The following is a 26,521-nucleotide window of genomic DNA, read 5'->3' on the forward strand; positions in this document are numbered from 1 at the left end:
AAAAACAGAAGTGAGAATAAAAGTGCCCTTTTAGTCTCCTTCCTTTCGGTATTGTGATCAAGGATGGAGAAGAAAACAGTAGAGGGCATTCCCCAACTATTTTCTGTCTTTGGCTCCTGAATCCTGGCACCCATTTAAATGTGCCACCCATGACTGCAGACATGACCCTATAAGTCATGGCCCCAGAGGAACTAAACTTTTGGGCCTTAGTCATACTGTCCACAGGCAGTCTTAGTCTTCTGCCTTTTATTTCCCTTTGACCTCCTAGACTTGTGTGGCCTGTGTGCCTTCCAAAAAAAAAAAAATGAATTTCAAGAAAAATCACATAATTGGGCAAGGCCCCTTTAAGGGAGGGAGCATGCTAGATTGAACTCTATATTCTGCTATGATGGCCTATGCTAAAGCATTTACCCATAGAAAAAGGGTTCTGGTTAACTTCCAGACTTAGAATCCCTTTACTAATTAAGCACTGTCTGAATAGGAGACAGAATAGGTGCCTTAAAGGAATGCGGGAACTGAATGGCCATTTTCTGGCCAATGGGACAATCAAGGAGTAGCTAGGAAGCAGGGTAACATGGCTGGAGTAGCTAGGAAGCAGGGTAACAAGACTCTAGGCTGCACACAACGCGGGGACCCTGGGCCTAGTCCACAAAACCATTTTTTCCTCCCAGGCTTCTGGGCCTGTGATAGGAGAGGCTGCCATGAAGACTCCTGACAAGCCCTGGAGATATTTTTCTCATTGTCTTGGAGATTAGCAATCAGCTTCTCATTACTTATGCAAATTTCTGCAGCTGGCTTGAATTTCTTCCCCAAAAATGAGATTTTCTTTTCTATTGCATTGTCAGGCTGCAAATTTTCCAAACTTTTATGCTCTGCTTCTCTTATAAAACTGAATGCCTTTAACAGCACCCAAGTCACCTCTGGAATTCTTTGATGCTCAGAAATTTTTTCCACCAGATACAATAAATCATCTCTCTCAAGTTCGAAGTTCCATAGATTTTTAGGGCAGGGGCAAAAATGTCACCATTCTCTTTGCTAAAACATAGCAAGAGTGACCTTTACTTCAGTTCCCAACAAGATTCTCATCTCCATCTGAGACCACAGTAGCCTGGATTTCATTGTCCATATCATTATTGGCATTTTTGTCAAGACCATTCAACAAGTCTCTAGAAAGTTCCAAACTTTCCCACATTTTCCTGTCTTCTTCTGTTCCAATCTCTGCCTGTTACCCAGTTCCAAAGTCAATTTTACATTTTCAGGTATCTGCAGTAGCACCCCACTCTACTAGTACAAATTTATTGTATTAGTCCCTTTTCATGCTGCTAATAAAGACATACCTGAGACTGGGCAATTTAAAAAATAATGAGGTTTAACAGACTTAAAGTTCCATGTATCTGGGGAAACCTCACAGTCATGGTGGAAGGCAATGAATGGCAGCAGGCAAAGGAAAAGAGAGCTTGTGCAGGGGAACTCCCCCTTATAATGGGTGGGGACACAGGCGAACCATATCAGACCCCAACTAAATTCCAAGTTTCCAGAGTTAGTAGACATGAGAGTTGTTAGGTACATGGGTACAAGAGAGTTTTTTCTGCTGTAACCCATGACTGATATTTCAAAAATTATTCCATGAATGAAAAAAAAACTACATGAAATTATGTTTTTTGAAGATTTTCCCTGTGAAAACTATTCAAGAAAATTGAGTATAGAATGCTCCTTAAAACCATTGTTTTGAATTTTCTTCAATGTAATTGTCTCGCTTCTAATTATACAAAATAATATCTTGAAGACAATGAAGCAATATATGACACATAACCCATTATATTCCCTATTAACAAGTAATATGGTTGTTAGGTCATGCAGTAGGAAAAAGACTATTTGGGTATAAATCTCAGCCCCAACAGGTATTGATTATTTTACTTTTATCAAATTATTTAAACTTATAATGACTTAAGTTTCCACATGTAGAAAACAGAAAAAACTATTACCTATTTTATGTGGTTGCTATGAAGATTAAATAATTAAGGTACATAGAGTAAGTTGTTAGCATGTTATATGTTAGCTTTCACTTATTTTATGCTATTCTAATCAAAGGCAGTAAGATGCTAACCCATACTATGAACCATAAAACAACATTTTTAAAAATTTTAATTAGTATTGATCTTACCCATCCCAGATTCCCAATGGCGAAGATTGAGAAAAACGCTCCCACTATGGAAAAAAAGCCAGAACTGTTTAACATCATGGAAGTAGATGGAGTCCCTACATTGATATTATCAAAAGAATGGTGGGAAAAAGTCTGTAATTTCCAAGCCAAGCCTGATGATCTTATTCTGGCAACTTACCCAAAGTCAGGTAAGGGTATCAAAACATAAAAATATTCAATATTTTCACGTGAAATTATTGCATAATCTGTATTGATCAATGAAGCATGATTGGGATTTGGAGAGAAACAATTCCTCATTATGGAGATCTGTTCTTTGGTGTTGCAGGACATTTAGCATTCCTGATCCCTAGGACAACAATTTCCAACAGCACTCTCTGAAGAGAACAGAAAAGATTTCTAAATGCTTTGGTAGTAGGGCAGATAATGCTCCCATTCCAGAACCCATAACATATATCAAATATAAGGTCAACAAATTGAAAGACCTATGGCTTTTTTAAACATCAACCCTCAAGACAGCCTCCTAAAAGCATGTCCTACTCCAAATATTAATCTATTATCTCAGATATTAAACACAAATTGATTTTCTAATCCTCTAAAGCTCTTGGAGGATGTCAGCCATGAATTTTCTGCTCTGTACCAAATTAGTCTCATTCAGAAAAGCCCAATGATTGACCTTGATTTAAAATTTCTTAGATTTCTAATTCTTCTCTAAAAATTCCTAGACTGGAACACATGCTAGTGTCAATGGGCACACCTAATGCCCAGAACTCACTTTCGATAGGCCATTCTCCATTAAAATGAACCACAGCTATTAGGAGAATTGATGATCCCACTCTTGGGAATAGAATATGCAAGGGGAATGTACTACATCTTCTTTTTGAAGGAGTAAGTGATCAGTATATATTCCCAGAATTGTTTGTTTTTATTAAATTTCTGTAAAAATAAAGCACACATAATAACAAAAAAATTGATGGGGACATGTAGAAGGATACAAGAACCAACATGAAGGGGCTCTCACAGTAGCCACATTTGGGACAGTTTGAGCATCCAAAAGAATGATCTCTAACTGATTGGGAGAACATTAAATAAAAACCTCCTGGTCAGCCATGCTGAAGGGACAAGATTGGATGTGTACTCCAGCCATAATAAAAAAGGAAACTGGATAAAATATATGAAACCACTGGTTTCTGACCTTGGATGACAGTTGTCTCAATCCTCAGACTGAAGATGCTTTCTGAATAGGGTATAGTTATAGGGTGCAAAAGAAAAAGCCATAGCAAACTCATTGAGTTCAAGAGCCAGGTATAGGAGTTCTGAGAGGTTGAAGTGGCTGCTATTTGCAGGTAAGAGTACCAGACAGAAGGAAACTACACAAATAAATACCTTTAGATATCTTTAGACAGGACCCTTTTAGCTTATTATTGAATGGTAGACTGCACTTCCATAGAGCCTAGCTCCATGAGATCAGGCAAGGGACTACCAGAAAACTATTAGCCATATAATTCCTAGAGATTATACAAGCATGAGAGACTTTTGTGCTCCAATCAGGATAGGATGGACAGAATTTTGGTCCCCATGACATTAGTCCTCTGTTATTACATCTGCCGTTATTTCAGATTACATTCCCAAAAGGATTTTGCAGTTGCTATTAAACTATCTAATCAGCTGATATTAAAATAGGGAGATTATTCTGGACTATCTTGATGGACCCAGTGGAATCATGTGAACAGGAAGTCAGAGAGATGTGGCAGAGGAGAAAGCCTGAGAAATTTGAAGTACAATAAAAGTTCACTGCATGATTATAGATTTAATGATGAAGAGAGAAAGTATCAACAAAACAGTTATCTCAATACTACAGCCACAAGCAACTGAATTCTGTTGGCATCTAGGAGCTTGGCAAAACACCGTGAAGTCCCAGATGAGAATGGCAGCCCTAGCCGATACCTTGATTTTAGCCTAGTGAGACCCTAAACAGAGGACTAGCCATGTTAAGCCCAATTTCTAATCTACAGAAACTATGACCTAATATTCAGGTGTTGTTTTAACTCATGAAGCTTGTGGTAATTTGTTAACCACAAAGTCTTCAACCTAGAATTCCATATACCCAGTAAAAATAATATATTAAAATATTACTAAAAATAAAGGTCAAAGACTTTTTCTCTGACAGCAAAAAGCTGAATGTGTTGCCCGCACAGCTGCACTAAAAATAAATAAATAAAAAGTTATATTAAAGAAATTTATTCAGAGTAACAGAAAATAATAGTATACAAAACTCTATTATCTTTCAACATTCCAGCAACACACAGTTGGAATATGACATTTTAAAAATACCATTGATAAAATAAATAGCACCTGAAAACATGAAATATTCAGAAATGAACTTAACAAAGCTGTGCATGATTTGAAAGTGAAAACACTACGGAGAGAAATTGTATAAGACTTAAATAAATAAGGAGGCATACCCTATCTACGGATCAAAAGGATCAATATTTTTAAGATATCAACTGTTTCAAAATTAATGTATGAATTCAATTCAATCTCAATCACAAACTGACAAATTGATTCCAAGATTTATATGAAAATGTCATTAAAAGCAAATATTTTTGATAGAGTAAAGTGGCAGGGTTTATATTAACTGATTTCATGACATTTAACTCAGCTTCAATATTCAAAAGACTGTGATACTGTTGATATTATTGATAGATATAAATACTTGACCCTTACTTGGTGCCAGATGCAAAAAAGTCAAAGTGCAATGCATCAGACCTCAAAAAATTAAAATTAAATCTCTAAAACTATGGAAGTATAGATAGGAGAATAGCTTCAAACTTTAGTTTAAGCAACAATAATTTGGGGAAAAAATGGAAAGCACTACCCTTTATGGTTTGCATTTAATGTAAATTCAATATAAATTAGACTTCATCAAATTAAAACTTCTGTTCTTCTAAAGACCCAGTTAAGAAAATAAAAATATGTGACATAGATGGAGAGAAAATATTCACAATACATATATCTGGCCAGAAGGTATAAAGAACTGTTACAACTAAGAACGAAAAACAAAAAAAAAATGTATTAAAGTGGGCAAAAGATGTAAAAATGTATCACCAAAAAAGCTTTACTATTAACCAATAAACACAAGATATTCAACATCATTTATCATGAGAAAATGTAAATTAATACTATAATGAAATACTACTACACACCACTTCAAATGGCTAAAAACCTGGAAATACTAAGTGTTGATAAGGACACAGAGCAACTGAAATTCTCATGAACTTTTGGGGAGGACCTAACATGGTACTAATGTCGAACAGTTTGTTATAAAACTAAACATGCACCTACCACACAACCCAGCAACTCCAATCCTAGAGATTCACCCCCACCCCCAAAATAGAAATCTATGTTCATGTAAAAACTTGTACACAAACACTATAGCAGACTTATTCAAAATTAGCCCAACACTGAAGAAAACCTAAATTTGTATTGTCATATAAATGAATAAACAAATCACTGCTTATCCATAAAATTGAACTGTTCTCAGCAATTAAAAAAAATGAACTACAGATATATACAAGAACATAAATGAATCCCAAAATAATGAGGGTGTGTGAAAAAATTCAGACACATGAGGACAAACTGTATGGTTTCATTTATATGAAATTCAACAATGTGCAAAACTAATTTGTATTGACAAAAACATAGATCAGCAGTTCCGTGGAGTCAGAAGTGAGGAAAAGAATTACTGATAGCAATAGACACAAGGTTTTACTCTTATCTATGGTAATGGCTACATACATTTGTTAAATTTCCTTACACTACACATTTACAGGTTCATTCTATTCTATGTAATTTTTACCACACTGAAGTTTATTTCAAAAAACATGATTCCATAATGATGAAAAATACAAAAAGAAAGAAAAACTTATGTATTATGATTGAAGATAAATGTTATTCATCTCTTAGACTAAAAAGAAGTAATTAAGAGAAAGAATTTAGAGGAATTGCAGTTCTTCCCTGATTTATGAGGGAAAGTTCTTTATATGAAGATCTACCTAATAAATAGAGAAGTGAGGGGATTAGAAAATAAACAATTTGAAACCCACAATAAAAATTAGGTAAAGTAGGATCATTAATGAAGGAATCTTAAAATAATTAGATAAAATCTGCAGAGAACTGGCTGGTCACATGGTACTGAAATGTCACCATATAGTTTTATTCCTAAAAGCAAATGGAAATATGGGCCTTTACAATGAGCGACCTGGTGGTCACCTACAAAACTGAATGATGAACAGTAGTATCACTAGTAGTGAGGCAATCAGACATATGTACTTCTTGGCTTGGTGCAAGAAGTACCAAGCACTGCCTGAGAAATCTGCCAAAAATGTTCTCCAGAACCTAATCAAGACCTGGATTCCAGTTTATGGCAAATAGAGGAAATAGAGGAACAAAAATGTACTGTGAAGAAATAATCAGACAAATCCAGAATGTGGGGAGTACTATAGGACAGCTGGCTAATTCGTTCAAAAACCAATGTCAAAGAACAAAAATCAGTATCATTAAGAAAAAATATGGAAAGATGATTCTAAGCTGAGACAAAAAGGATAGCAAAAGTAATGCAGCCAATACATCTTAATTGGGCAAAAGTGATTAATAACATTATGATACAATGGAAAAAAATTTACATAGGTTGAGTATCTCATGTTATTAAGGATTTATTATAAACTAGATGTGATAAGAAACATTTAGTAACCATGATAAGAGAATGTCATATTGGAAGATACAGCATTTTTGGCATGAAGTGTCATAATATAGGAAATGTAGAAATGGTTCACTCAAACATGATAGTTGAGAGATTAAATACTAAAAGATGATAGATAGATAGATAGATAGATAGATAATAGGAAGACAGTAGATACATACATACATACATACTTAGATACATAGATAGATACATAGATACATAAAGAAACAGATGATAGATTAGATAGATAGATAGATAGATGGATAGATAGATGCAGGTACAATACAACAGTTTTCATTTCTGCCTTGGCAACATTGATCTAATTTTAAAGTGCTCTCATGTTGCTGCCTTTCTTCAAAATATTCAATAACTTACAATGAAAGTTCAGTTGACTAAAATTAAAGAACTATTTCAAATATTTTCAGGTACAACATGGATGCATGAAATTTTAGACATGATTCTAAATGATGGTGATGTGGAGAAATGCAAAAGAGCCCAGACTCTAGATAGACACGCTTTCCTTGAACTGAAATTTCCCCATAAAGAAAAACCAGGTGAGTAGTATGCATGAAGATAGAAAGGACTTTCACTTCAGGATTCCAGAGCAATGTGTACTGTCTCTGATAGAGCATCCGTGGTAGCCAGAAGTAGCCTGTATCTTTCATGAGGTCTATTTGTTCTCAGGCCAACAATCAAACTCTAGATTGGGTCTTCAGGGCTTCCTCCTGTTCTTAGCTGGTGGCCTTTATCACCCCAATAAGATTTCCATTCTCTTTCTCATATTTCTCCTACCCAATGTTATGATAAAGAAGACTCCCTCTGCTTTGTATTCTCCTTCATATGTTTGAATCAGTGGAAAGGCCAGAAATTAGGAATCAGCTATTGTAAAATAACAGGTGTGATTTCTGAAGAAAAAGGAGGAGAAGTAGGGGGGATATACCGTGGACATTCCCAGAATCAATTGAGGGAGCTGAAAAGGTTTCCTCAGAGTGTAAAACCCAGTGAATAACATGAAATAAAGACAGACCTCCTAGAGGTCTTTCTTTCCAAGAATGACAACCTATTGTAAAAAAAATGGATGTGATTTCTGAGAAACAAAAGACAGAGAGAAAAAGAGAAAGGGAAAAAACAACCAGATATATAACAAACATTCCCAGAATTAATCGAGGGTGAAAAAGAGCTTTCCTGAAAGTCTAAAAGCTGAAAGAATAAGAGGAAATAAGCAAAAGTCTCCTAGAAGGTTAGTCAGGATTGGATGCTTTGTATGTCCTTGTGGATAAAAAATTACTATTTCCAATGGATATAAAACAAAATATAATCACTCTACAGACAAAGATATAAATGGAATTCAAGTATTTTGGCAGAGTGGCAAGAATAAACAAAGAATATAAATTGTTTCTTGCTAGATTTGGAGTTCGTTCTTGAAATGTCCTCACCACGACTGATAAAAACACATCTCCCTTCACATCTGATTCCACCATCTATCTGGAAAGAAAACTGCAAGGTATAGAGAGTGGGCTTTTCAAACTTCTCTTAGCTTGGTGATATAAACTATACAACTGAAGATATCTTTCAAAATAATATACTTTGAAAAATATTTTCCAAAATATAATTTGCTATTTTTCTTAGATGAAGCACTTAAAATCAAGGATTACATAAATTTGAAATCTGCAAACATCCATGTTTTCTAAAATTCATTTTCCTCTAATCCTATTTCATGAAAAATTCTTGGTAAGATTTTCCAAAGTTGAGTCTGTGTTGCTACAAATCAGAGTGTATTGGGAGCTAGAATGGAGGGAAACACATTTAAAAATAAAACCCTGTTGCTTTGCTCTGCCAAAGTACTAGAAGATATTCTCCTGGCCTCAGAAGCAGAAGTATAGAATCTGCTCTTGTCAAGGCTTCCACACCTCCATAATCTACTCAATAAACTAAGCTCAAACCTGTCCTCATTTTTATCCCCCTCACCTCTATGTCTGATCTGTCACAAAGTCCAGTTCATTCTTCCCATCCTTCTAATCTGTGCACTACACTGCATCACTACCACCTGTACCCAACTCAGCTCACTGCTCTCTTTTGCCTCCCACTTTGTCAGCCTGCCTCTAGACCTGCCCCCTCCAACCCCTCCTCCCTGTAACCTCTATTCTTCCTAAAACACAATCTGACTGAGGTATTTCCCCACTATAAACACTTCCACAGGTGGACGAAGATGCCTCCATATCCTCTATATGACTCCCATGCCCTTGACAGTCTGCACCCTGCTCCATCTCCTCCCCAGGGTCTTCCCATACCTGATCCTCACTACAGTCCTCCTGAAATTCTGCAGGTCCTTTCACACATGGAGCATCCCCACACCTTCCACATGCTCTCATCTGACTCAAGCATCTCCTCATCTTTACTTGCATAATTCCTACTTGTTCTTCTGGTCTTTTCATAGAGGGCCCCTACAGGAAGCTTCTGTGACCCCATGGCTGAGTGAGTTTCATGTATCTATATTGGGGTATCTGTGCATGTGTTTCCCCATCATTTTGTTCACCACACTGCATTATACTTTTCTCTCTTGTTACCTCACTGATCAGACTGTGAGCTCCTGACAGGCAGGGACTTGATCGTGCCCAATTTGTCAAGGTAAACAGTGTCTGGCACGTAGGAAGAGTTAACATCTCTGTTCTGCATTTGTTGACTGAACGATACTGAATTTTCAATCATCACATCACCATGCCCCTCTGTCCTAACCATGTGAGATATGTGTGTGTATGTATATATATATATATGTATGTATATATGTATATATGTATGTATGCATATATATGTATGTATATATGTATGTATGCATATATATGTATATATGTGTATATATACACATATATATGTGTATATACACACATATATATGTGTATATATACACATATATATGTGTATATACACACATATATATGTGTATATATACACATATATATGTGTGTATATATATAGCAAAATCACTCAAATCTTTGAGAACCGTTGTCTGAAACATTCCTCATGTGAGTCTCATACAAATATCAAGGAACTAGCTCTGGATTCAGTGTCCCAATTTTTGTGACCAGGCATGACCCACTCGTGTACTAAGCATGGATTAGTGGTAGTGCCTCCAATTCTCTGAAGGTCATTTACTTCTTCTGTTGAAGGATAACACCTATTCTCTCCTTACCTAACTCTAATCCTAATAGGAGCCAAATGAGATGGTATGCACAAAAATGTTTTCTCACTCTCTAGTATTTCCCCTGTTGTAGGAATCTGGAAAATTTCTCTCAACTCATTGAGACACAGCTGAAACTCACCATTTCATGGTCCATTCCCTGAATGCCCAGGAATGCTTTGTCACTGGCTCCATGATTACTCAGCATATCACATCATATTCCATGATTGACAGTGCTGTCCTAATAATGTGTTCATCTTCCTGCATAACCAGGAAGAGTGGTTCCTCATAACCACTCTGAAGTGGGGCACTCTCATTTGTCTTTGTGTTCTCCATGGGTATCAGGGTTGCAGAGTCAAAAAGACTCCATTTATTTAATGTTTTAATTCATAACTAATGTATCTAATGCTAGAAACTTATAGGATATGGTTACCATTGTATTGAAACACTCACTTGAGTATTTCATGTCAGTCTATTTTTCTCTCCATGGCTTCCTTCCCTCTCCTTGATTTCAGATTGTCTATATGGCCAGAAATCCCAAGGATTGCCTGGTGTCCTACTACCACTTTCACAGGATGGCTTCCTTTATGCCTGATCCTCAGAACTTAGAGGAATTTTATGAGAAATTCATGTCCGGAAAAGGTGAGTTCAAACTGATCTTTTTGGTACCCTCTTTCAGGTGACTCTAACAATAAGCACCTCTGTAAACTGGAGGAGAAAGTTACAAAAGGCCATCCTGATTGAGGAGGTCCTATCTTGATGATCTGGGACTGGAGAAGCCAGGTAGAAGAGGTATTTTTCCAAAATTGAGTACAAATGTAAATTGAGGTCAACTGGGGTCATAAGTTTTGAGACAAAGGTAAAAAGCCCCAAATCCTTGACTTGAGTTTCAAACAATCAACTTCAAAATAAGAAGAGGCAACATTTCCTATGGAAAGACCTGGCAGTGGGAAGGCATGAGATGATATCCTGCGGTTTGATCTTGCAGTGTGATTGGATGGCCAGACCACCACATATAGTTACAAAAGTCATACACTGCACAGCCACAGACAGCCTTTCTTATAGGTCACAGTGCACAATCTTAGACCTGTTCACCTGCAGGAACCTCACATTAGAATTAGCAGCCATGACCCCTCATCCATTTATTAACAAGATCACACCTTCCAGAGAAGCAGTGAACACATTAGGGCCACACTTTTCAAAATAGTAATTGACTAGATTTGACCAGGTGTCAAATCAGATTGGCAAGGATCTCAAACCCTTCACAGAAGAAGAATATCTCGTGAAAACAACAATCTCTAGACAGAAGAAAGATAAGATGGCTACATAAAGTGATTTAGGATGTAAGGACCATCTTTACATATTTGTATGAGCATTAATGCAGAAACATGATTATAGTATTTCATTATAACTGCAGTGAGCAGAACCTAGACAAATGGATAAACATTACATGGTGTCTCCACCATTTCACTAATGTCTCTCAAATAATTAGAACTTCCATAAGTGAAATGGGTGAGTTGTGATGCTGAGAGCTCCCAGTCCTTGAGCAACCTAACTATCCCTGAGCAAGTGTGTTAGGGACCTGAGCTTCATTATAACCAGTCCTGACATATTCATATTCATATTCTTTTGAGGAAAAAGAAGAATCAAAATGAAGTGACTTCCACAACATGACCTGAATAAAAACAGATATCTGTGGAAAAGTCAATAAATAATAATTTCCATCAAGCATGTCTCTCCAGTGAATCAAGAGAGATAACCTCATTAGAACATTTTCTCTAGAAACATAAATTAAAAAGGACTGACAGATGGAAATAAGAAAAATAGCAAATCTAGATAGGACTCCAGGTGAATAGATTTCCAATATTTATGCAGAGAAGTTTTGAGAGCAGGAAAAGTAGGAGGAAGCAGAGGAAGAGAGGATCCAAGCTTCTTTTCTTATATGATTTTTTCCAAGGCCTACATTTTGTTACTGTTTTTTTGTGTCAACTTGGCTGGATTGTGACACCTACATATTTAATCAAACAACAATCCTGTTGTTTCTGTGAAAGTGCTAATTGTGTAGTTGTGATTTACATCTATAATCAGTTGACTTTAAGAAAAGGAGATAATGTTAAATATTAATAATATGGGTGGTCTTTATGCAATCACCTGAGGGTCTTAAGAGAAAAAAACTCAGGTTTCCAAAAGAAAGGATTCTGCCTCAAGGCTGTTATATCAAATCTTGCCTGATTTTCCAGCATCCCCTACAGATTTAAAACATGCCAAGACCCACAACTGCAGGAGCCAATTCCTTTAAATAAACCATATATACATAATATACATTATATATGTACATTTATCTATATATACATATTACATAGCCATTGCCTAAAATAAATTATATGTGTACACATATATATTATGCATATATATAAAACATGCACACATACATATACATGGATGAATCCCCTTTATACTTGGTTTCCCTTTCTGCAGTTTTAGTCACCCACAATCAACCCCAATCCAAAAATATTACAGTATTTCAAGAGAAAGAAGGATAGAGAGAGGGAGATTACATTCACATAGATGTAAATATATTAGAGAATATTGTTATAGAAGCTCTGTTTTATTATTAGTTTTGCTGTAATTCACTCACAGTGCCTAATATAAAAATTAAAGTAATATATACATCTATGTATAGGAAAAAACATAAACACTATTATAATATAATTTGGTACTATCTGTGGTTTCAGGCAGCCACTGGGGGTCATGTGATATATCCCCTGTGCTTAAGGATGAACTAATGTGTTCTCTGGATTTGCCTATTGCTCTGTTTCTCTGGAGAACCTGGCTGACACAGATACCAGTCACCATGACACATGCCAAAGTTCAAGTCACTGCAAACTTACATCTCTGTTTGTCCTGATCCAAAGAGAGCATTTCACACACTTGCTCACTTGGTCTGTGGTCATTTTCCTCTGGAGAATGTTTTCCATCATCCTTCAGACAAATCTTCACGTCCACTTAGCACAATGCTTGCAACATAGCTCACCCTGAATAAAGATAGCTCCTGTGTTTATAATGACTGCCCAGAACCAAACCAGGAAGCTGCCAGAAGTTACAACCTATCAGGGACACTAAAACATCCCTGGGATAAAATATGGTGCTGGCTAACTCAGGTGTCCACTCATTCTCTTACCAACTAGTGAAAAGAAAATGCATCCCATGTTTACCATGTAGACACAGCCTCAGCTGGAAATAGAAGTTCTCCTGGAGGGCACCCCTCTTTCTGCTGCTGCTGAGTCTCTTTTGGAAGAGGAACTTGCAAACTGCATAGTGCAGCTATACAGGGAAAGCAGCAGGAGGACCCTACCCATTTATAGGATGGCCTGAATTAGTTGAGTCTGAAACTAAACGTGGTTTACCAGGAACAGGGGAAGAATTTTATTGCCGAATGTTTTAAGACGTGTCACAAGATATAGTCAATGTGTGCAAAGTCACATATAATAAATGTGTACTATAAATCTCTGCTTTACACCATATAGACAAATTTTATTACTAGAAAATTATTTCCACTTCATTAAGGAACCAGAACGAAAGTTACAGAAGCTTATTTCAAAGGAGAACTAATTTACTTTATAGCCTTGGGTTTTGTCCCAGTACTGGGAACAGTGCTCTGACTTCTTCCAGTTATTTGCGGGTCCTGGTTTGAACATGTGAAAGGATGGTGGGCTGCAAAAGACAAGCACCGGATCCTCTACCTCTTCTACGAGGATATTAAAAAAGTAAGTGGCACTGAGACTTATAGGTCAGACCCAGAAACCCTCCTAACAATGTTATTCTGTTAAAAAGCTGTGTCTTTAATTGGCCAAGTTCTTCTTCTTTCCTCCATCTTCACAATGCCTTTTTCTCCCATGATCAGAATCCAAAACATGAGATCCACAAGGTGTTGGAATTCTTGGAGAAAACTTTGTCAGGTGATGTTATAAACAAGATTGTCCACCATACCTCATTTGATGTAATGAAGGATAATCCCATGGCCAACCACACTGCGGTACCTGCTCACATATTCAATCACTCCATCTCAAAATTTATGAGGAAAGGTTGGTGGCATTTCTTTTCCTTAACTGAACTCTAAAAAATTTTCTATCCTATATGCTAAAATAATTTTCAACCTAATTTTCAGGCAGAAGTGACTCATTTCAGTTAAATTTTGAATCTCTGCTCCCTTCACCCTGCCTGTTTGCTGAAAGCCAATGTCAGTGGTTCTGAAACTTGAGTCACATTAGAACCCCTGCAGGCCTTGCTAAAGCTCTGATTGCTGGTCCATACTCCGAGATACTGATTCCATAGATCCAGCAGTAGCCCTCAAATTTGCCTTTCTCTCTAGTACTCAGGTGATGCTGATGGTGCTGGTCACTTTGATTACAATACCCACCTCAACCATGAACTTCCCTTTGAAGGCTCGTGCATCCTCTGAGCAGCTTTGAACACTCATCTTTAGTCTATCCCTGTAGTTCAAAACCCTAGCCAAGCACTTAGTACTTGGATTTGTAACTACTGATATTCATGTCTGTCTCCAAAATAAGATGATAGGCTGTCCTGAAGAGAGTGCAGTGTTCAGTTTTGTTCCACTAGAACCTAGTATAGAGACTCATACCTCAAAACAACTCAGTAATGGCCTGTTGTGTGAGTGTACAGAAGAATGAACATTATTTCTGTCCTCAACAAGTTAACATTCTAGATACATGCAAAAATAGCTGCAAAATGTTATAAACAAGAAAGTAAAGTGGAAGCTATACTAGGAATTCCCTAATACCAGTTCTCCTGACTGTATCAAAATTACCTTTAAAAACAGTGACCCCATTCCAGAACATTCCAATTAACTAGTTATAAGTTGGAATCTAGAATTTGATATTATGGGCAAGCATTTCAGATTAATCCTCTTGTCAAAGGGTAGGAAACCAGTAGAAATAAAGTACTAGGATAACTTAGAGAAACAATTCATTAGTACAGCATTTGTTGGGCTGACAAGGTACAACAGTTTGCAGAAGATCCCTAGTATCCAAATGTCATTTCCAGTGGATTTACTATTTAATTTTACCCAACAAGTAATATCTTCTACAATGAGGTTACTGACATCTTGTAACGTCTTTCACTGTCCCTGGGAGAATAAGATAGGCTGTCCCCAGGAAGTCCATGATGGTAACCAGCTGTAGACTTTGGGTTGGGTACACTAGAGCCAGGAGTGTACCCTGGAGCAGAAGATTCAGCACAGTGGGGCACCTCAGTGGGGCCTGCAGCATTTGAGGAAGGAATATAAGGATGCTGTGTGCCTTGTGGTAAGAAAGCCAAGTGGAGTGGAAATAGGGACCATTCATAGTGGAAAGACCAGGGGGAGTGGGACTGAGGGACCCTCACTCATGGGAAAATCACGTGGGTAGGCTTAGGAACCATTCACTATAGAAAGGTTAGGTGGAATGGGTGCAGAGTCTGTCATGAACTTCTTTGATGTCCTACAGGGATGCCTGGAGACTGGAAGAACCACTTTACTGTGGCTATGAATGAGAACTTTGATAAGCATTATGAAAAGAAGATGGCAGGGTCCACACTGAACTTCTGCCTGGAGATCTGAGAGGAACAACAACAAACTAAGTGACAGAGACTATGCCAACTATTTCGCCTTTTATTCTGTTGAGCAAGGAACTGTGACTGAATGTGGAGCTTATGAGCTTCAGTCCATCTCCTATAGTGTGGCTAGTTTGCTATAATATTAAAACATGATTTAAAATATCAACAAACCAGTTACTCCAGTAAATAAAATAAGAGAATTAGAGAGCAGAGTCCGCCTACATGAGTTTTTTTGTTTGTTTGTTTTTTAAGTACAGGTATGTTTTATTGTGCATGACAGATAAAGCAAAAACAAACAATTGCATCATGCATTCCCATGTGTGATCCCAAGTAGATTTCACAAGAAAATTATGCATAGGTATTACAAGCCCCATTGTTAAGAGAAAATGTAACAGCTTGAAGTGTACATTCTATACTTTTATGTATAAATAATAACTTCCAAGAGAAAAGAGCTGATAAGTACATTTCAGAGTCACCATTTCTGTAATAGAATGATATAAAAATAAATTACTACTGCAAAATATCAATCAATTGCAAAATGATAACTGCTCTACTTTTGGCTTGTAACTAATTTTCTCAATCGAAAGAGTTTGAGTTGGAGAAATTAGTCAGTGAGTACTCCTGTAAAAAATCTTCCCATGATATAAATAAAATGCTTAATGTATCTAATCTATAAATTGAGATCTGGGACAAATGCACCATGACTATGCATTGCCATTCTCTTAATAACTATGCATTGCCATTCTCTTAATAAAGAGTCTCTGTTACATCACTCTAACAATAGGTATGACCTCAGATTTAATATAAATTTAGTGCTTCAACCATGCACCAGTGAAGACCTGGTTTTTTATATGACCAAGTGCAATTGTCTTATTAGAAGAGAAGGTCCTGAGGGGCCTTAGTGAGTAGGTGGATGCCAACAGGGCTGATGGCCTCAGAGATGACAGCATGTAACATGTAAGAAAGGGGGGAAATTTGGAAAGACTTAAACTCAGAAATAAAATTAAAGAAGTGTAAAAAGGTATTTCAATTAACATCTTGAAAGGGAATCAGGAACAATATACATAGCTCCCAGTGCACAGAGCGAAGTAACCTCCCTGTGGTTGTGATCATTGTCTCTACCTTATCGTAGTGACAAGGCAGTGCTATTGTTACGCCAGGCAAAGGGGAAATGACATCCTATTCTCTAGTCAACTGGATGGAAGACAAACTCAAAGGTAAAAAATAGATGATGAGATTTTAAGAAAAGAGAGCCACTGGTCCCTAAGGCCTGCTGTAAGGAAGCAGAGAGGATGAAGATGGGGGGATTTGAACCAGCCCAGAGGGGACCCTGGGGTGAAAGTTCCCCATCAGGCATCACCCCACTGCCTACATCCAGCCAGATAACCCAACCACCTGAATTACCATCCTCATATTTAGTTGGTGATCCAGAGAAGAGATTTCCTCTAGTATTCCTTAAAGGTATAGCAAGAAAAAAAGAGATTCCTTGATCACTCCTGCCTTGTCAATGACCTGGAAGACTGGTTCACAGGGCTACTGTGCTTTGTAATTGGAGACATGAGAATCCATAATGATTAGAGAGCTCGGGCCCCAGGTACTGTCAGAGTCCACAGTCGACCTCAGAGAGGAGGAGGCAGATTAAAGGAAAAGCAAATTTCATTTTCCTACTCAGAAATGATTTTCTACTAATTGAAAAGCAATTGAATGCTGTCAATAAAGACATTTCCTGTACTAACCTTGGACTCAGAGTATTGATGACCAACTATACAAAGCTTATTTCCTCCATGCAATGGATGATACCTGCCTGCCTTTGCAGGTATTAAGGGGTATGATGCTGAGAGTCCAGGTGTAGAAGATGGGATCACGGGTTTTGGGCAAAGCATTTTGGCTATCTAATGTTAAGAACTGTAAGGTTTGAGAATGCCTTGATGAAAGTTCGTAAAAGCTACAAACAGAGTTGCTGGTCATTTCTACAAGGAGGCTGTGAACTGCTCTTCATCTTCTAGAGGCATATTTTGGCTATGGGCTACTAAGATTCAGACAGGTGACAGATATAGTTTGCCCCATGGCCTCCCCTAGAACTTTCCCCAATGTGACTGTTCCTGGACTAAACTGAAGGTCGGGCTGCTGTTTCCCGTGGCCCAATAATAAGATGCAGATGAACTGGGGAGGAAGAGAAGTTTTATTTCTGTAACTGGTTACATTCAGAGGGCCTGGAAATTATCACCAAAGCAACTCAAAATGACAAAATTTTTCAGAGCTTATCTACCTTCTAAGCTATATGTCTACATGTAAGTGTGCATGCCTTCTAAAGACATATGTGATTAATTTATTTTAATTTATAACTAAGATCTGAGTCCTGAAGACCTTCCTCTGGTGCCTAATGAAGTTTGCTTAATTTAAATGGGTCTCCAGGTACTGGGTTGATCACCCTTATCTTGTCTTCTGTTAAACTACTGAGGTTTGGGGAGTTCCTTCAGACCTCCAATAAACGTGTTTGTGGAGGCCTGGGGAGTTTCTTCAGAGCCCCAATAAAACTTATATAATCCTAACTCTGTACTGTTAAGAACTCCTTCATTATTTTGTCATGTTGTAAGGCCCAGGAAACGCCTAGGCAAAACTCTGGATGGGCTTTTGTTACATTTCAGCCTTTGGATAAGGGCATTGGCTTTTTTTAATATTTAACTTAACCACTCACTGAATACTGAAACAGTTGTGATGGAGGCCTGCATTAATGCAACCTGTCTGCCACAATCCCCACTGTCAATTTGTGCATAATTCTTATCATGCTAGTATATTTATTTATCATGAGAATTGTAGGGATAAGGGGCATTGTAATATTTCTGGCTACTTCCTGCTGAGTGAGTGTCATTGTTATGGGACACTGAATGCAGCATTGGAATAGGGGAGGTCTATTTGTTCCCAGCAGCACTCTTTGTTTCAGGGGCTTAGAGGCAGCACCTGCTGAAACATTTAGTCTTTAGTTCACAGGGCTTTAAAAAAGCACAACTTAGGTTTCAGCGATTTCCAGTTAGGAAAAATGGGGAAAAAGGAACAGAAAAAGGAAAAAATTGAAAACACTGCTTTGGAGATTGTAGCCAGAAAAATTAGAATTTAATCCAAACTGTAGAAAATAATAAAAACTGAAAAACATTAGGCAAGACTGGAATTTAACAATAGGTGTACTATAATTTTGAAACATAATTTTCCTCTCTCCAGTTTTCCATTTTTATTAAATGACAAATTATCGTAGGACTGGTTTGTTTTATTATACCTAGCCAGATTATTAGTATAAAGTCCATCAAGAATAATTATTTTTCACATAGGCCTTTTAAATTGGCTTTGATGAAACTTTGTTTCATAGAAGGCATCTGAGATAAGACCTTTTAAAGCCAAGCCCAGCTATGGATTTGTACCATTAAATACCTATGAGTTTGGTGAATTCCTCTCCTCTTGAGGTTCCAAGATAACTTGGGGTTCTTGGTCTGTAAGAAGTGACATTCTTTACTTAATCACAGGTCAGAAACCCTGTACAGGGACTGTGTACACAAAATATGAGGCCAGTTTTCCAAGGGCTTTATTGACCCCATAAGTCAAGTTTGATTCCTTAAAGGAAAGCATGCCATTCCAATCAAAGCCATGGTAAAAAAATAACCAGTATTTTCAACTGTGTTCTGTTACGAAAGAAAACACATTTTTTTGCACTTGTGCAAATGACTATATTGCCATAACTTAAGAATACTCACAGATAGTTTCCAAATTCTGGAGAAAATCAGGTAGAGAGAAACAAGTATGCTCCAAATGTTGTTCATGGGAGTAAACTAAATTGTTCAAAGTTGTCAATAGCTCAAAAGAAAAGTTTCTTTGTCTTTGAAAAGCAAAACAAAAGATTAGCAATACTTCAAACAAAATGTCAAAAAGATGACTCCAGTTTCCTTTTAGCTCAGTTCATCCAGTTCATTCCTGTTCTGCTTGATATTAATGAACATTTTTACTCTTCACAAGTCGTGAATGTTTTTCCTCTATTCTGATGTCACAATGTCCAAAATTATCAGAAACCTGCATTACCCCTGTTAGAGCTTTATAGATGATTATAAAACCACCTTCTAAAGAGGACTGAAACAAGACAACAATTGTTTATAGGTGACAAAAAGTTTTAGGGTAGCCATAGTTAAAGACACAATTGACAAGGAAACCTGTTATCTCTGCGGCACACAATAATTTTAACATAACAATTATAATTATCACTAATAACGTACACTAAGATATATCAGAATTATAGGAGTTTCCCATAACTTTGGAACAAATACAAATAACATATTTATACAAATATAGCCCAAAGAAAGCCAAACTTCATTTTATATCTGACAGTGTTTCCTGTATAATTTTTATACCAAATAAGCCAAATTTCACCTTTATGTTAGTGTACTATTAATGTTAAACCGAATTCTCAATAAATCCTTATAGATGTATTTACACAATTTTAATGTTTGACCATAAGGTAAGATTTGTATAGACTTTTTACAGCCCTTTACAATTTTTGTTAAAGAGCTGGTTAGTGCTCTCAGAGAAACCCATTGTGCTTTTATTTTAATGCTCAATTTATAGAAAAACTGGATGATACCCTTTAACTTTAGCCAATATGTTTACACACAGAATTTCGTTTACAATTAACCTTCCACAACTTGCGTACACCTTTATTTTTATTTTATCCAACTTAAAACAACCTTTTAACCTTTAATCTAGGCAAAAATCCATATTCTCTTGCCTCTTTATGATCTTTTTACCAAAAGTATATTTTACTTTCCTTATACACCTTGCAGGTAAACTGTTTGTTTAATAGTCATAAATACACACTGCACTGTTAACTCTTAGCCACCTTTACTTTTGGTGAAAACTTTGGTATTTATGGGATTTCAATTATGTGCTAGGGGTGGAGCCTGGGACCTAGACAAAAGTACAGATAAGGTCTGACTTATTACAGCATCTAACTCCATGTGTCCCAGACCTTACCTAGCTGAAAGCAGGCAAGTTGTACAGCTAAGAGTCATAGTAGCATTTCATAAAGCATTTAGGAGGCCTAACCACCTTTAAATTGTACATTTCTTGCATAAATTCCCTTTCATAAACCCTTTCACAACTTACACAGTCTTTGACACGACTTGACTTTCTGACTTGTCCTAAACATCCCTCTTTTTAAGGAACCAGTTATTTTACTTTAGGACAAGAATTTACCATGCAAGATCTCTTCTTATATACATTCTCTTTTCTTTAATACCATTTTGCATAGCTAAGGGGCTTGGCTAATTTAACATGTCCCCAAGCCTTATCTAGAATTTAACACTGCAAAATAAATTGAATAATTCTTAAGTCAAAGAAGCAGATTATGACCTAAAGCATTTAGCAAACCTAATATTTGACCTGCGTAATTTGGACCAAATGTTTACATTTTTTAAGTTGTTTTTATTTTACCAATAATCTTTAAAACTGTCTTTATTTTTATTACTTTCTTTATATCTCTTTTATGTCCTGGTTTCTTTTACCTGGTTTTATATAGAACTTTTAAATAAGCTTTGAATTAGACAAAAATTAGTTACTCTTTAAAAAGGACACAATTTTTAGAAGGAATGTTTTCCTACAATATATTTTTATTGGAAAATGCACAAATAATGAAATATTTGTTGTTTAATATAAACTTAGATTCTAAATTATGACAAGTTTCTTTACGAGCATTTATCTCATTACACTTATTTAATTATTTATTTTAACCATTTACCTAGAATATTTATGAAAACAGATAGTCATCATTTAAAGTTCTGAAACCACCATTGCAAAATTATAACCAAGATAGTGAAAATGATCTGAACTGACTCCATCTTTCTTCTAACTTCCAAGCTATTCCTGTTTATTAACTCAGTTTGTGATTTAGCTTAGAAACAAAGATGATAACAGTCTTTTCCCAGAACAAACTTTCTTTATGTCTGTGTACTAGACTGTCTAAGGCCACAAAATTAGAAGTTAGGGTATTTCAAGATATAGCTATCTTCATTAAGCCAATATTAATGTTTCATTTATTAAAAATTACACAAGCAAAGATTATTCTGTTTGGGACTAAGTTATAGTTTTGAAGCCTCTATGTCACATTTTGACACCTTATAATATTTGGCAGAGATAAGTATGAAATTGCTTGATCAATGAATGCAAACAAAAATGTATGCTGGCAACTCTTAAGACATTTCTAATATTACTTTACCAATAACATTTTTTGTTTGTTTTCGTTGGTTTGTTTTTGATTTTTGAGATGAAGTCTCATTCTGTAGCCCAGGCTGGAGTGCAGTGGCATGATCTTGTCTCACTGCAACCTCCACCTCCCGGGTTCATGCCATTCTCCTGCCTCAGCCTCCCGAGTAGCTGGGACTACAGGCGTCTGCCACCACACCCAGCTAATTTTTTGTATTTGTAGTAGAGATGGGGTTTCACCGTGTTAGTCAGGATGGTCTCGATCTCCTGACCTCATGATCCACCCGCCTTGGTCTCCCGAAGTGCTGGGATTACAGGCCTGAGCTACCATGCCCGGCCTTTACCAATAAATTTTAAAGCTAGCTTATTTATTAAAGATTTTACTTAAGTTACATAAACTTGAAAAGCATTTGACTAGTCTTTTATTTTTCTCTGTTAAAGTATTTAAGTGCTTTTATTTTTTTGAGCCAATTAATTAGAACTCTTTTATATTTTTCAGTAGTGAAACATGGTGTACACAAGATATAAATATGCAGAAGTATTAGGCAATCCAATAGAAGTACATTTTATAGAATCATAAGACCTTTTTCCTTTTTTTTTTTCTAGACAGAATCTTACTCTGTCGCCCAGGCTGGAGAGCAGTGGCACCTTTTTCCTATTTTTTAACTGGATTGTTGAGCCCTGGGCAGAGCCCACACCAAATCCTGGGTTTCCAAAAAGGGAGAATTATTACAAGGTGAGACCATGTGATGCTTTTACAGTGCAATTTTTAATAAAAGTTTTTTCCAAACGAAGACATTTCTAAGTGTCTAAATTACACTTTTTTTCTTAAAAACCCTAGAGTAGCTTCTGTTGCAATGGCTATTAATGAAGAAAACAGAATTCAGTCAACTGAGAAGAAAAAAAAACCTTTGCTCAAAAAGACAAGGTCCTAGGAGAGAAATAAATGAAAATAAAAACATGAAAGCCTTTTAAATACAAACATGAACACATACATATACACATCTTGGATGTTAGCTTTTAATTAACCTGACTTTTAACCATTGAGCTCCTAAAAAAATTGTTTTTCCTTCCAAGAGGCCTCTCAGCAGGAATGGACCCAACACTTCCCATTTTCAAGTTTACATGACATTAAAAGGAATAAGACAGATACATAAACAAGTGGAGACAAATTTCAGACAAACACAAGGGGGGAATGCGCTCAGGCAAAACAGACTCAAAACCAACTCAAAACCGGATCTCAACCAAAATGCAAAGTGGGTGTATGGATGAGCCTTATTGCTTCCCTTGGTGGTACCGGACAAATGGCTTAACAAGCCCAGACAGGAAAACAATAGTCTCCCAGCATAAGATCCGGTTAGCTCACCTTTTGAGCGTGTCTGCTGCTGATCTCTGTTCTTCCCCAGTAGTGAAAGGGACATGCAATTTTGTGCATGGGACAGCCTTTGAGAGCATTCCTGGGAAATCTCACCGACAGCTCCTGGGATCCTCCTGAAGACTGTCTCATAGCAAGCTGCCGGCCACTGAACACAGCACCATCCCAGTCTCTTCTGGCTGGCTCGCTGAATTTGTTCCTGGACCAAACTGGAGGGCTGGGCTGCTATTTCACTGGCATAATAAAGAGATGCAGATGAACTGGGGAGGAAGAGAGTTTTTATTTCTGTAACCGGTTACATTCAGAGGGCCTGGAAATTGTCACCAGACAAACTCAAAATGACAAAGTTTTTCAGAGCTTGTATACATTCTGAGCTATATGTCTACATGTAAGTGTGCATTCATCTAAAGACATAAGTAATTAACTTCTTTTAATTTATAAGCAAGGTTTGAGTCCTGAAGACCTTCTTCTGGAGCCTCAGCAATTTTATTTAATTTAAATGGGTCTATGTGCTGGGAGGATCACCCTTATCTTGTCTCCTGCTAAATCACTGAGATTTGGGAAGTTTCTTCAGATCTCCAATAAACTTGTTTGTGGAGGCCTGGAGAGTTTCTTCAGACCCCCAGTAAAACTTGTATAATCCTAAATGGTTACTGTTAAAAATTCCTTCTTTATTTTGTCATTCTTTAAGGCCCAGGAAAGGCCTAGACAAAACTATTCACAGGCTTTTGTTACATTGCAGTCTTTGTATAAGGGCACTGGCTTTTTTTAGCTTTTAATGTTTAACTTAAACACTCATTGAATACTGAGACAGTTGTGATGGAGGCCTGCATTAGTGAAACCTGGCCTGCCACATGGCCTCCCATCAGAAGCAAATGACAACACCAGTTTTCCCATACCATTCCCAGCAATGAACATTATCAATGTTATTTAATTTTTGCTAATCTGAAAGTCAAAAATATTTACTCATTTTTGTTTTGTGTGTATATTCTTTGTTCTGCTGGTATTATTGTGCACCATTCCTGCTTTGGAGTTTCTGTGCATGTGTGTGCAAGTATGTGTGAGGAATTTGCCTGCTCATACCCATTACCTCTACCCTTTGGAGATGGTCCTCTTTTTTATATTGATTTATACAGTACAAATATGTTAATATATTATATTTATCAGTGTGAATACATTTAATTTCACCTAATTTTCTTTGTTTATATTTTAACTTTGTTTATTCTACATATTATCATGCAAATAATTTTCTTTTCTCTAATTTTCAGAATTTAAAATCCGATTCTAAAATCATCTTCTTTTAGGGCTTTTAGTATTTATTTCAAGATTAAGAAAACATTTCTCCATCTCTTGGAGTATTTGTGGACTAAATATTCAATCCATTTCTTATTATGTAGCTATCCAGGTAAATTTTTTTCCAATATTCCCAATAACATTCCTCAACCCCTTATTTCACACCAATTTGGGATTCTATTTTCATTCTTTCTAAAGCTAGGAATACATACATTGTCTTCCACAAAGCTACTTATCAATAACAATGTCAACCTTTAAATAGAATAAATCTTCTCTTCCTTTATTTTTCTTTTTCAAGATGATACTTATAAAAATTATTCTCTCATATGAATTTTGGAATGTTCATCAAGATTTTATACAATCACAATTTGATTGAAATTATGTAATTCTCTATTCCTATTTTAGTCAGTTAGTATATTAATTGATTTACAACAGTAAATCTTTATTTTCAGAAACATGGAATATTATCATATATTTACATTTTGTAAAAAGTTTTATTCTAATAATATGTTTTGTATTTATATAAACATTTTTGTTAACGTTTTATTCAGAATTTTTGTTGTCATCATATAAGTAGTCTTTCCTTTCTATTTTCCATCTCTTCCCTTTAGTGTTAGCATGAAGGAAAGTGATTTGGTTATATATGCATTTTTGTGTGTGTATGTGTGCTTACAGACACACACATACACATGCACACACACATATACGCGAACATGCACACAATAAGATATATATGTATATATAGTGACTACAGTACCAACCTCCTTCATTAGTTCTAATAGTTTTCAGTTACTTATATTTTCTTTGGACATAAACAACTTCATTTAGATGTGCCAAGAATCCTTCTATAAGACAGGAAGATGCCTGTGATTGGTTTATCTGAGAGGCGAGGAGAGCCCCAGCAGAGAAATGGGTACAAGATTTGAAGCAAGAAAGGGAGAGAGTGAAACTCAACCAGCTCCGTAGAGGGCAACAAAATTTGAATTCTGCAAAGAAATTCTGGGGAACCTTGCAAAACACATGCTTTGAGATTTCAATACTGAAGGGTTAAAGAGGCAGGGGTCATAAGTCATCACTACCTGAAGGTTACTTCTAGCGAGAATAACTTCTGGAGCACTTCCAACCTGACACTACTATAGGTAAAGCAGCTTTCCAGAAAATGCCCTCAGACAAAAGACACCCACACTGGAAGTTGTTAGCAGAACACAAAGAACTGGGCGCTCACCAGTGTCTACTACAAGCCCCTTTGCAGCAGAGAACCACCTGTATTCCAGGTAAAATTGACCCTGCCTTTTCATTCATCAAGGTCAGCAGCAATTTCTAGACATTTAAAAAAAAATCTTGGCCCTCAAGATAGTTAATGGAACTAGCTACAGCCTCTGTTGCTGCAGTTTGTCCCTAGCACATAATAAATCTTTCTACTCTCCCTCTTCTGTTGCTCCTCAAGTTCCTCCTAACTTCTGCTGAGTGATGGTGCCTGCACAGCAAGATAACACAGACCTGCCTCCCTCAAGAGTCTGAGCTCCCTGTTGACCTTGTCTTTTCAGGCTGTGGTTGTTGCAACTGCCTATTTATTGTTAATACTAGAAATGGAGGCACCAAGAGGGGCCTCAGTAAATCTCCCAGCTCCAGACATATTCTTCCCAGCCCCCATTATGTGACACCAACTTCATCCCCTCATGATAAACACAGGCAGCCTCTGCCACCATAGTAACTCCTGCCTTTGCCTGCTGTTTTACACAAATAAAGAGGCAAAATCGAACTGGTAGCAATCCCAGCTTTAACAATATAAAAATGTTAATTCTTCTGAAATTCATACATAAATTAATGTAAAGCCAATTTACAGCCAAATTATACTAAAATGATATTAAAGTATTTTGTTTTATATAGAAATCCATATAATTGATAATATCAACA

The 26,521-nt window shown here is 36.6% G+C and overlaps 1 protein-coding gene across 1 annotated transcript; it reads left to right on the forward strand.

The window, feature by feature from the left end:
• Positions 1-2,180: 2,180 nt before the first annotated feature.
• Positions 2,181-15,906, forward strand: LOC101132490 (sulfotransferase 1C3). The gene is made up of 7 exons (XM_019020616.3): positions 2,181-2,352; positions 7,331-7,459; positions 8,312-8,409; positions 10,599-10,725; positions 13,756-13,850; positions 13,988-14,168; positions 15,588-15,906. Exons 1-7 carry the CDS (start codon positions 2,181-2,183, stop codon positions 15,698-15,700), a joined length of 915 nt encoding a protein of 304 aa, XP_018876161.2. The 3' UTR covers positions 15,701-15,906.
• Positions 15,907-26,521: the final 10,615 nt, after the last annotated feature.

The sequence above is a fragment of the Gorilla gorilla genome, chromosome 12 (assembly GCF_029281585.2).
Source record: "Gorilla gorilla gorilla isolate KB3781 chromosome 12, NHGRI_mGorGor1-v2.1_pri, whole genome shotgun sequence".
Classification (NCBI taxonomy): domain Eukaryota; kingdom Metazoa; phylum Chordata; class Mammalia; order Primates; family Hominidae; genus Gorilla; species Gorilla gorilla.

What these genes read in the sequence shown, in the direction of transcription:
- LOC101132490 (XM_019020616.3), top strand. Translation starts at nt 2,181, where the DNA reads ATGGCGAAGATTGAGAAAAACGCTCCCACTATGGAAAAAAAGCCAGAA. An exon ending in TCCCCATAAAGAAAAACCAG is followed by an intron (nt 7,460 to 8,311) that starts GTGAGTAGTATG and finishes GTTTCTTGCTAG; the next exon opens with ATTTGGAGTTCGTTCTTGAA. An exon ending in TCTACGAGGATATTAAAAAA is followed by an intron (nt 13,851 to 13,987) that starts GTAAGTGGCACT and finishes TCCCATGATCAG; the next exon opens with AATCCAAAACATGAGATCCA.